General features: G+C 39.6%; 1 protein-coding gene across 1 annotated transcript in view; it reads left to right on the top strand.

Annotated features, from left to right (window-relative positions):
- The window catches only part of FBLN1 (fibulin 1), an 83,897-nt gene that overhangs the window by 54,372 nt on the left and 16,955 nt on the right, over positions 1-12,570 (top strand). Inside the window, exons 15-16 of the mRNA XM_069863416.1 lie at positions 4,984-5,126; positions 7,102-7,233. Of these exons, the coding sequence (XP_069719517.1) occupies positions 4,984-5,126; positions 7,102-7,233 (275 nt within the window). The remainder of the gene's footprint in view (positions 1-4,983; positions 5,127-7,101; positions 7,234-12,570) is intronic.

Raw genomic sequence — 12,570 nt, 5'->3', positions numbered from 1 at the left:
CTGCACTTGCATTTTATTTGCCATCATTGTTAGAGTTCTCCACTTCTCCCCTATCACTACGCGTCTCAGTTTGGAGAGATTCTTGTGTGTACTCTGCATCATTATAAAAAGCAGAAATTGTTGTCCAAGAGCTTATTAACTAAATATACCGAGGACTGAAAACTATTAATTTACTTCATGCAGTAGAGGAGTTGGTGTAATTTGATGACACACAGCTGCATATGTTTAAGTCTAAATTCTCAAAACAAAGTAGGTACATAATTTGAGCTGTCTCAACTGAGACATCCTTAAAGAACTTCATCGCTTACCGGGCAAATCCTGTGCATTTTCTGAAGGTCTATTGAAAGGGCATATAATTAGGACCTTAGGACCTCATAGGGATCCCAGCATACAAATGACTGAAAGTGTGGAGCCAATTTCTCAAGTTGTTATTGCTCCATTGTAGCCAGTGAGCTTGTGCTGATTTCCACCAGGTACAGATCCCAGTTCTAACTTTTAAGGATGGTACAAAAGAGAATCTCCTCTAAAGGACATTTATTTTAGAGAGTTTTTTATCTTTGTTTCTGTGGAATTTCCATTGATTTGAAAAACTAATGAAGAGAAGACAGCAATGAACTTCCTAGCAGTATTCAGCTAAAAGAAGAGAGTTCCTTTCGATTTCACAGCTATGTCCTGAGGTGTGTCTGCAGGAACATTTAAAAAAGATATTTAATTGGTCTCAAAACTTTGCCTTTCCAACTTCCATATCAAAGCTGATATAGATTTTTAACTGTTATGAGTTTACCCACCACTACCAAAAAAAGCCCAACCAAACCCTAGCAGCCCTGAAAGGTCAGCCAGAATTCCAATATCCAAATCTTTCTTCCTTTACCTCTATGACTTTCTTTATTTCTATGTAATCAAGAACAATATAAACAATGTGACTTGAATTTATTTGATATTCTTTTGTGAGCTGGAAAAGCATTTTACTCTTTAGTCCTTGCATTGTTAAATATTAGAATCTCAGTCCCAGAGGTATGATATAAAAATTAATGTACTTTTGCACCATCTATGGCTCAGATATCTCTGCTTGCCCATAGGCAGAGCACTCAGTCCATAAAAGAATGAGGAATAATCCATGTGAATGCACATGTTAAAAAAATGCTTCACTGTGTAGATAGAGACAGCACAGGAAAGGTACAACATTAGAAACTGGGAACCTTCTAAACCAAGATCACAAGCCTTAATCACCTGAGCATATGGAATTACTCTATTAACTGTAAGCTGTGGGCTCTCAGGCTCATCATCAGCCAAGGACTAGATTGGGGCATGATCGCAGCACTCTGCCAGAGTATTACATGTTCCCTAAGGCAAAGTTTATCCCAGCTGGCTGACAGGAGTTCAGGTCTCATGAGGAATGCCAATGTTTAATAAGTCTGTTGACACATACTTATAAAGCTGCCAGAAGTTGCCAGTGGGGATAAGAGTCCCAGCTTTAAATATTGAAAGCACAAGCCCATGCTACTTGAGCTAATGGGGTTTCTTACCGCCACAGAAGATGCTTGTATATAAATGCCCTCTGGCTACCAGTTCATTATGAGGCCATAATTAAGTAGGATAAAGATTCAAAAATAAATTGCATTTTTGCAAGCATTAATGTATATTTGTTTGGCAGGAAAAGAAGGGAGGGTGAGAATTTGGCCACTCAATATTATAAAATGCTACCATATTAATTGCATTCAGCAAGCAATTAAAGAATATGGAGCTCAGATTCTCTGTGCTACAGAGATTAATGCCGCAGCATAGCTGGAGCTTTCAAGAACATGCATGTAATTACGTAGCACCATTTATGTGTATGGTTCTTTTCAAATGAAAACAAAATCAAGGCTTCTGGTCTAAAGAACTTAATAACTAAATCCAACAGAGAATATGACAAGGAATGACACCAGGACCCAAGAAGAAAGAAAGAATTATATTCAGGAAAGGGTTATTTGCAAAAGAATCAGAGCAACTAAGCTTTTTCTTAATTTTTTTCTCTTTTAAATGAAAAAGACCTAGCAGAGATCCCAGCTCCAAAGCTGCAGTTTTTCTTAGAGAGGGAAAACTTGAAGGAAGGATTGAGTAAAGGAAGTTCTCATCACTTAAGAGGGAACTTTTGTCAGTCATGGTCGCTGCTATAGGAGGACTTGAGCAAGAAGGAAAACATCAGGTAATCAGAAGATCAAATGCAAAGGTGATGTGTAAGGATAAAATTGAAAAGTATTTTGAGATCAGAGCATATCATTAATAGCCAATATCAGGATTTGAAATAGATGCTAGTTTTCAAAGAAATTACTGCAGGTGTCAAACATGTGCCATTGAAGCAGTGAGAGAACAAGAGCGTTACCAACTGCACTTCGGATATGCTGAAGCAATTAGCAGGCTTATCAGATGACAAGAGATCAGAGAATGAGCATTTAAGCAGGGGAAAATGAAAGCACAAACTCAAGTTTAGCAGTGTGGACAGAGCACATACAAAAAATACGGTTTCTAAGAGGAGAGAGAAATGGTGCAAAGAAATAGAACTGGCACAAACATTTATCTGTCACATGCAGGGTTACAAGCTGGATGGCAACTAGTTTTACTTAGGAACTAATGCAAATCACTTGTGATCCCTATGATCCTCCATTTCTGTATGCAGGGTACCTAATTTATTTCAGAATCCTTTACTCCAGTGACTCAGAAGTGCAATTCACAAATGTAAGTCTTTGGACTTAAACAAATTTGTGGTTTTATTGGATGAGAATTTCAGTAACATTTGTATTTGCCAAGTTTTGTTCCAGATGAAGTCAAGAGTAAGGCTCCCTTTTCTTCTTAGGAAGGAGCAAAGGCAGAGAAATACAGAAGTCTTCAGACCACAATGTTTTTGCGTACAAATTCTATTATCTAAATACAGCTATGAAAATTTAGGATGCTGTATGTATTGCACCAGTACTTTATTATTAACAATGTTCCCAAATGAGTTATGCAAGTACTGTTTATCAGTGTGCCTAAAACCATTAGATGATGCGATAGTTATTATTTGTGCATTGTGTAACGCAAAGAAAAATACTTTTTAAGGACTTTTTTCAGCATTGTTGACATATTATTGGAAGTAAACCCAGTCTGACTCCCTCTGTTGTGACACTAGCTTTGCAGGATCCTGAGGAAAGATGCAGTGTTTGTTTGTGTGGCTGTATATTTAAACAATATATAAATAATGTATAAATATCTACTAAACTCCTCTATATTCATTGGGGGCAGTGGGGGGAAGGGAGAGAGGGAAATGAACACAAATTATGTACATTTTGCCTCAATTCTACTTGTTTTATATTACATTGTTTTAAACTGGAACTAGACCATGTAATTTAACTGATCCTTTTTTCACAGACATGAGCGTCAGCTTGCAGGAAGTTCTTTCTTAATTTAGCAGCTGAGTGTTAAAATAAGGGGATAGAATCTGTTATCGTAGGTCAGTCTACTATGTGCATATATCCGTAACTGATTTGTTCTGAAACAAACAGCATGAGGCATTTCAGCAGAAAGCCCTATTCTGATCACTGTGAGATGTCTAGGAAATCATGAAATTTTGTACCCAGATAATGCTGGGAAGTAAAAGGTCTCTCCTGGCCTGTGTCTCCTGGGCAAACTCAAAACATCAGCTACAGAAAGGGAATAAGAAGCCAGACTCAGCTGGTGTAAATTAACCCAGCTTCATTGCCTTCCCATGGACTATGCCAGTTCACATCTGTTGAAGCACGATTTCCTTAATGTTGATTCATGTTTTCTCTTTTATCTTTATTTTAGCTTCATACAATATTAGTGTGTTTGGCTTTGTTTTCTTTGATGAGCAAATGTGGGTAGTATATAATAAGTTTCTGATGTACTTCTTATTAATAGAGCCATAAGGTCCCTTTGAACATCTAAAAAAAAGATGGTTTGTAGGTGTGGACTTAGGTAACACGTTTTGAAAAGAGCAAGAACCATTTGTTTCTAGAGGTATCTGACAAACTAAAGCATCCATTTTTTGTTTCCCTTTTACTCAGTGAATTTTTCTTCCTTTTAATCTTTTAATTCCCCCCCTCTGACACCGCAGTCTTTTCTTTTTTCCACTTAGAAATATGAAGAAATGGGCAGGTCAAAGTTGAGATCATTTGTGGGGCTTAGTCACATTGTAAGTCCCAACATAGCCCTTTCATCTCTCATGAACACAGACTGGGTATTGTGTGAAGTTCTTGAACTGTAATTGACTTTAAATTCACCCTAGTGGACAAGGGTGAGAAGAAGTAATTTAACTTTTAATAGACTTTTAAGGACGAATGAGCAGCTAGTTGAGATGGAATATGAAATGACCCTTACCATTTCCCCAAACTGAGAATTCAATCTCTGATGTTTTAAATAATGTGGTTACCTTTCTTCCCCCTCCAGTTTCCGTTCTCTGTTTTCTCAGTTTAGATGGAAAATGGGATGTAGAAAAAAGACTGAAGAGAAGCTTTTCTGGCTCTTGCTGCTCTGAAAATCATGAAAGAAAGTTGGCCCTTCAGATATTTCCTGCCAGATTTCCAGAAGGGAAACAGTTGTTTCTGCTTTGTATGACTGATATCACACGGATTACAAAAACACTTGTGCAAATTGCTGTAGTTGCACTGAAATAGGTGAAGCCACACCAGTGCACTGCAGCTGAGGATCTGGGCCTCATTTGGTCCTATTTCTACTTGGGAAGTGGCTTTACATGGCATCTTATTCACTACAGTTCTCCCTGTTCCTGCACACCTGGCTTGGAGAACTTGCTTTTATAAGAGTGTGACTGCAACTCATAGCCAAGCCAACTTTTAGTGGTCCAGCAGCTCTGATGACCTGTATTTGTCTAGATTTTTGAGGTGAAGAACAAACACATATCAATTAGAGTTTCTAGCTCCCCTGATTGCAAAACAGCAAGTGACTAATTTTCAGGATACATATGCATGTCTCTTTCATTTCTCTTAGTGTCAGACATGAAAAGACAGATACTATCCGTTGCATTAAGTCTTGTCGACCAAATGATGTCAGCTGTGTGTTGGATCCAGTCCACACGATTTCCCACACTGTCATCTCACTGCCCACGTTCAGAGAATTTACAAGACCTGAAGGTAAGTGGTTTGTTCCTTGTTCCATTTAATAGACTACAACACATAAAACCTCCACCGGAAATCCTTGCCTAAAGCCAGACTAGCTACCGGTGTAGTAAAATGTTTGCACAGTTCCAAATTATAGTGTACTATTCATTTAATTAAAACCTTCGATATACAGGAGTTTTAATTTTATGGGCAAAAGAAAGTCATTCTGAGTTCTAACTCATATATCAGTCCAAGGAAATACTGAGTCTGAATTCCCATTTACCACATTTACTCGCATAGCAGCCATGTGCTCCATGACTTCTTTCTTTCTTTTTTTTCAGATTTTGCCATAGGAAGTAGGTGCTTATTATATTTCTCTTGTCTGCTTATGGTCTATTGTTCATTACTGACAGGTGGCTGGTTACCAGAATATGACCTTTACCTACATGCAAACATTAATCACAAAATACATTTGCCATACTATATAGTAATGTGATTTACTGATTTTTGACCCGTGGGGAAAAAAAAAAGTTGGGTTTTTTTAAATATAAACTAAAGGAAAGGAGATTCTAAGGGCTGACCAGAAAGCTTTTAAGGTGACATTTTCAAAAAGCATCCAAATGAGTGGCGTTCCCATCATCCAAAGTGCATTTTCCAGACCCAGATAACACCCAGATGGGCACTCATATATTTCTTTCATTACTTAAGCCCCTGCAGTACCTGCAACATTTTAAGTCCTTCAGTTTCATAAAGATCATGCTCACTTTGCTTAGTTCACATTGCTTGGTTCACTTATAAACTTACAGATCAAGAGTCAATTTTTATTCCTTGCCATTTGTATTAGTTTTCTGTCAGCTTCACTGGGGACTTGCCTGCACATCCATAGATGGGATGACTGCTTCTAGCCCTGCTTATTTGTAGGATGAGCCACTTAGCAACTTACTGTGTGGCACTGACACAGAGAAGAAGGAGACAGAGGAAAAGAAGATTATTTTGGAGGAGTTTTTAAAGATTTTAAATCCCCATTTCTGATCTATCCAGAGTCTCAGCCTTGCTGTCTCAGAAAGTTGTCCTAAATGAAAGCCAAAGCTCATTATTCACTTCTGTACTGGGCAGAAGTAGTAGGGTAAGAGACTTGTTCACATAGGAACAATTTAGCCACCAATAACTTAGCCGCGTAAAGCTGTCAGGCGTGTTTTGGGCCTCGGCTGGCCCTACTTCACAGGGAATGGAGGAATGCCCTATGGCCACTTCAACTCCCATACACTCCCCTTCAGCTTCACCAGGTGTACTGGCAGCAGAGCTAAGGATTTGGCCAAGGATGGTTCCCAAACCTCATTAGTCCATCCTCATGATTTAATAAAAAGAGATGAGACCTAGCAATTTGAGAGTCCTACTGAAGCCCAGAAGGTGTTCCTATACTGTAATTCAGTGAATAGCCTTGGGTGAATTTTTACAGCCCCATGAAACAGGTTTCATTATCTGTAGAGCAAGATAATGAGAATAATACTACTTATCTCCCTCACAAGGGTCTTGAAAAATATTCTCTCTTTTTTGTTTTAAACCTAAGCCTCTCCTCCAATACTCAAAAGCACTCTGTAATCTGTAATGGCAATCCTTTGTGTAACTACCTAAGGGAATCAGGTTCAGGGGCTTATCTGTTTGGTCTCCTTCCACTACTCATCCTCTGGATCCTCAGTGTTGTCCTGTTTGGGTACATGCTGGAAATCTAACTGGTTTCTAAGAGTACTCTTTCTGGACTCTAGAAGTAATAGTGTTTTGGCTTCATGGCTTCTTGGATGGTGCAGGAAGAGAAAATAAATCTATCATCCTCCCTTTCCCCAGATCTTCTTTCTTTTCATTTTAAAAGACAAACTGGGAGTGGTGGGGGAGGAAGGTGTCCTCTACCAGCTTTGAGGACCAGTCATTTTTTATCAAATTCTATCAGGTTCTTCAGTGATGTTTTCAAATACTTCTCAGAACATTCTGTGATACTCTTTGTTTGCAGAGATTATTTTCCTTCGTGCCATCACACCTGTATATCCGGCCAACCAGGCAGATATCATATTTGACATAACAGAGGGAAATTTAAGAGATTCCTTTGATATCATCAAGCGTTACATGGATGGCATGACAGTGGGTGAGTAGAGTGTTTTCTGTTTGCTTTCTTCTCTCAATAATACTGTAGAACAAGGTCAAGAAAATTAAGTAATTAATCCTCACCTTGGCTTTCAAGCCTATATTGGTTTAATATTCTCCAGTCCAATATGGGTAATTTGAACTAATATCACAGATAATTTTTTATTCAAAATACCAGAGGCCTAAGTTTTAATTTGAGAATTATTTTAACTTTTTTTTCCAGAACTGGCTCTAATTGCAAATGCAAATAGTGTACCTTTAAAATGATGAGGTTTAACCTTTATAATCAAACCAAATATGTAGTATGTCAGCAAAAAATCTGTAAATTTAATTAACCGTTCTTTCTTGTTTAAACAGCATTGCACCGATTTTTTGGATAATAATCAAATTTTTAAAGCAGGACTGAATTTACTGAAACTGTTAACTGTGTTTTAATATTTAATGACAGACTGGTTCAGTTTTAAATAAATACATCTTTTGAGGATAAAAGGGATCTGTCAAATGCTGCAGTTTAGAAGAAACTTCAGAATGGAACATGCACATTTGATTTACAGTCTCAATTTGGCAGGGAGGAGACATGGCAGAAAGTATACCTGTGCATAAGGGTCATACACTAGACCTGCAGGGGGTCTGCAGAGGAGCTACGGTACAACCTGGGGTTGTATTTTCTGGTAGATGTCTTTCAGAGCAGGGCCCTTTTGGTGGATATACAGCATACTGTGTCCAGTATGTAACACGTGTAGTGTATCTAGTATATAGGCATACATGCATACGGACAGGTATTTTCAGTGTGTGCTGTAGCTTGGCTTTCACTCTGGGACCCAAAATGCCCAGGAGTAGCTGGAAACTTACGTGAAGGTTGCAGAGCACGAGCAGGTCCCAGCTGATGAGCTGCTTTGCCCAATGTGAGTTGCTGGTGCAGCGGCAGGAGAATATGTTGTGATTCTTACAGTTAGAGAATGAATATGCCAGGTATTTGACACAGCCTTTGACACAGTTTCTCACAGCATTCTGCTTAGGAAACTGTCAGCCTCTGCACTGGACAGGCGGACACTCTCCTGGGTGGAGAACTGGTTGGATGGCCGGGCCCAGAGAGTGTTGGGAAATGGTGTGAAATCCAGCTGGAGGCCAGTGACAAGTGGGGTTCCCCAGGGCTCAGTGCTGGGTCCAGCCCTGTTCAATGTCTTTACCAATGACCTGGATGAAGGCATCGAGTGCACCCTGAGCAAATTTGCAGATGACACTAAGCTGGGTGGAAGTGTGGATCTTCTGGAGGGCAGGGAGGCTCTGTAAAGGGATCTGAACAGGCTGGACTGCTGGGCAGAATCCAATGGCATGAGGTTTAACAAGGCCAAATGCCAGGTCCTGCACTTGGGGAACAACATCCCTGTGCAGTGCTACAGACTAGGAGAAGTCTGGCTAGAAAGCTGCCTGGAGGAGAGGGACCTGGGCGTGTTGGTTGACAGCCGACTGAATATGAGCCAGCAGTGTGCCCAGGTGGCCAAGAAGTCCAATGGCATCTTGGCTTGTATCAGAAACAGCGTGACCAGCAGGTCCAGGGAGGTTGTTCTCCCTCTGTACTCGGCACTGGTGAGACCGCTCCTCGAATCCTGTGTTCAGTTCTGGGCCCCTCCCCACAAGAAGGATGTTGAGGCTCTGGAGTGTGTCCAGAGAAGAGCAATGAAGCTGATGAAGGGGCTGGAGAACAAGTCATATAAGGAGCGGCTGAGAGAGCTGGGGTTGTTTAGCCTGGAGAAGAGAAGGCTGAGGGGAGACCTTATTGCTCTCTACAACTACCTAAAAGGAGGTGGTAGAGGGGAGGGAGCTGGCTTTTCTCCCAAGTGACAGGGGACAGGACAAGAGGGAATGGCCTCAAGCTCCTCCAGGGGAGGTTTAGGCTGGACATCAGAAAAAATTTTTTCACTGAAAAGACCATTGGGCACTGGAACAGGCTGCCCAGGGAGGTCCATCAGGACCTGGCACAGGCTGCCCAGGAGTCACCATCCCTGGACGTGTTTAAGGGATGGGTAGACGAGGTGCTGAGGGGCATGGTATAGTGATTGATAGGATTGGTTGGACTCGATGATCCTGTGGGCCTTTTCTAACCTAGTGATTCTGTGATTTAAAGGTAGTATTTGATAGCTCTTTCTAATGTTCATGATTTATGAAAATAAAGGACCACTGTTCTCAGTGAACATCTGTGTTTCTGAATGTGCATATTGCAGGTTCTGCTCAGGTTTATACATGTGCTTCTGGGCTTTCTAGCAGGACTTGTCTAGATGAAAGGAAAAATCTCTGCTGTGCTTTTTCTGTACTGATGGTTTGTGAAAAAGTCTTAATTAGCATGATCTGAAGGTGGCACTGTTGCATTTCAGAAGCATGATAGTACAGCGTCAGCTGTGCAAAGCTTTTATGAACTGTAGATAAAAATCATAAGTCATTAAGTTTATATTTCTTTCTTTATCAAACAGAAGTACACATGTGAATGCTGAGAAAGAGGGAGAGTCTGTTAAAGCACAATGATAAGATTACAGATTTCAGGTATTGGGTTGATTCTTTAGAAGAGTATAAATGTTATCAGATCCCACAGTAGTTACAGTAGTTTGCTTTTCGTGCTGTGTGCTTCTTTCTGTCTCAAATAAGAAAGAAGGATGTGTTTAGAAGTTTGGCTAGCCAAGGTATTTGCCTGAGGGAAGCATTTCCATTCTGAATAATAGGACTGCGTGTCAATGGTATCTTACTTGGTAAACTGGATACCTGCCTCACAATGTTAGGAGAGAAAGCATATTTTTATACACCAGGTTGAAAGGATACGATAGATGCCTAAGTACATTCCCAGCTTTGCAAAAGAATTGGGCAACTTTTTCTTCACCTCAGCTCCCCCATGTACAACATGGAGATGATAAAACATGCCTACTACTGTCTTTAATTAATTCTTGTATGTAAGAGTCTTAATTAATTCCTCTTTGTAAGAGTACTTTGAGATTAATGGATGGAAGCTGCAAAGTAAACTGCCTGCAGCAGAATTGGAAAAGGAAAAACAAAACCCCAGCTGATAGTACCTGGAGGGGCAGAGGTTCAGGACAGCATGTTGTATGTGTGAAATTAGGATTGCAAATAATTCTGCCAGCAGCGGTTCTGCTGCTCTCATCATAATATCATTTTTCTTGTTATTAATTATCAGAATGTTGGGTGTTCCCATAAAAGTGCTGGGAAACTTTCAAGACAAATAAATAAGATGGGATCCTAGTCCACAGGAGTTTCTTGTAAAAAGAAGGGCTGTATGAGGGTGGAAGAAGAAGACAAATGGCATAAATAATATCCAAAGATGTGTTGCTTATCAGAAAGCTTTATTGGTTACCCCATTAAGTTCTAGGAACATAAGAACTGTGAAGACATAGCATACAGACTCTAGCAGAACAAATGCCCAGCTAGCCCAGTAACCAGTGTCCAACCTATGGGACAGGAACAAACAAGTATACAAAAATTTTTCTCAAAATATAAATTTCCAATTTGCTGCAATCATCAATTTATATGTTTCTGGAGAAGTACACCTGAATGTCATACTGGATGACTATTGATAGACAAATGCCTCTTGAATCTGTGTAGCCTATTTCTTTAAGCTTTTTTGGCTGCCTATATTGTAGAGGGAAGAATACTCTGATGAGAAATCATAGAAGCATAGGTAAAAGGAATAATAAGTACATTTAATTCTGTTGTAATATTTTAGGAGAAATGACCAGAGTATCAAAGCTTTTTTATCTGCTAATTGAAATTGGATTACCTAATATCTCTTCTCTACAAAATAAATTTTCTCTACTAGTAAAACAATAGAAAACAAAAAATTATTTTTAAAGAAAAGACATGGACTAGGTCAGAGAGAGAAGAAATGCATATGGAAAAACCCAAGAAAATAGTACTAGCGTTACTGAAGGAGCTGCAGTAATAAGCTTTGAATTGATGTCAGAGCAGAGGAAATCAATGAAGGGATTCAAAGAAAGGAGGGAGCACTGGGAAAGGAGGGGGAGAAAGGACAGATCAATGAATATGACCTTGCAGGAAATCCTTCATTAGTAAAACATTTTTTTGCTAGGTTGTCACAAAGAAGGAGAGAGACGATGCCTTAAGAAGGACCTGCATCTAAACTGTGTTTGTGTGAATGGAAAGGAACAAGATGATCTCAGAAGTGTAACACTAAAAAAAAGTCAAAACCTACAGGTGTCTTTTGATAAAGGTCTAGAGAGTGGGAAGACCTGTTAGAGAAGGAATTACCAAAGAAAAGTGAGGACTTCAACACTGACAGAGAAGACTGAAGAAAGTCAGGTATCAGTTTTAGCCATTAGCCCTTTAAGTTGACACTGAGACATGAAGGAGAAGGTGTTAATGAAGCTGAGAAATACACAGGTTTGGATGAAGAGTAGCTGATCAGACTGTTTTGTGATTTGTTGACAGAGAGATAGCATCTGAGGTCACAGGAGGAGATGAGAGCATGTACAGCAGGTTGTGAGGAAGGAAAAAGAAGAAACTAGAAACAGAGCTGCTCCAGGGAATGTTAGAAAAGAAGGAACACGGTCTCCCAAAGGAAATGTAAGAGGAGCAGTCACAAAGGAAGGAGAAGAAACAGGCAAGGACAGTGTTGAAAAATCAAGGAAAGAAAATGTATCAAATGGGAATTAGCGTTCAGCAATATCAGACATGGAGGAGCCAAAAATAGTAAGAACAGACTCCCAAAGTAGCTATGCTGACCTACAGAAAGTATCTTTCAGTGGAATAGAAGGAATGAAAGCCAGCCTGTTGGAGTGGCAGTATGTAGTCCTCATGCAAGCTGAAGAAAAAGAATTGTGTAAAAAGTTACCTCCAATATTTCTACCCAACTGTATTAAACAGAGATGCAAAAGCCCGTTCTTTCCTGCTTCAAGAAGTGTTGTAGGACTCTCTGTTGACTGATCTGGTTACAGGCCAAGGTGGCACTGAAGTCAAAAGATGCTGTTAACTTCTGCAAATCAATTATTAGCAGAGGCAGGAGAAAAGCAGAAGTGCAGACCTAAGTTGTTTTTTTTAAAGCTTTTATAGACATTTCACTGCATTCCTCCTTTAACCAGCTGTCAGTGAAAAATGAAGAATGCACTTTCAACCAGAACAAAAATGTCCTATCAATGCCTAAGGCATTATCAAATTCTATAAAACATTTTTTCCCTCAGATATGCATTCATTTCCTTAGGTGACTGTAATGCCACCTTGTTGTTTGGTAAACTTCAGGAAGATATTAGAATTTCATAATACAGCTAAAAGTAGTTTTTATAGGCTGAAAACTTCCATATCGCATTTGATATTAACC

This window comes from Phaenicophaeus curvirostris, chromosome 1, assembly GCF_032191515.1.
Source record: "Phaenicophaeus curvirostris isolate KB17595 chromosome 1, BPBGC_Pcur_1.0, whole genome shotgun sequence".
NCBI lineage: Eukaryota > Metazoa > Chordata > Aves > Cuculiformes > Cuculidae > Phaenicophaeus > Phaenicophaeus curvirostris.
Note: the sequence above shows the minus strand (reverse complement) of the source record. Positions and strands in the feature narration are given on the sequence as shown.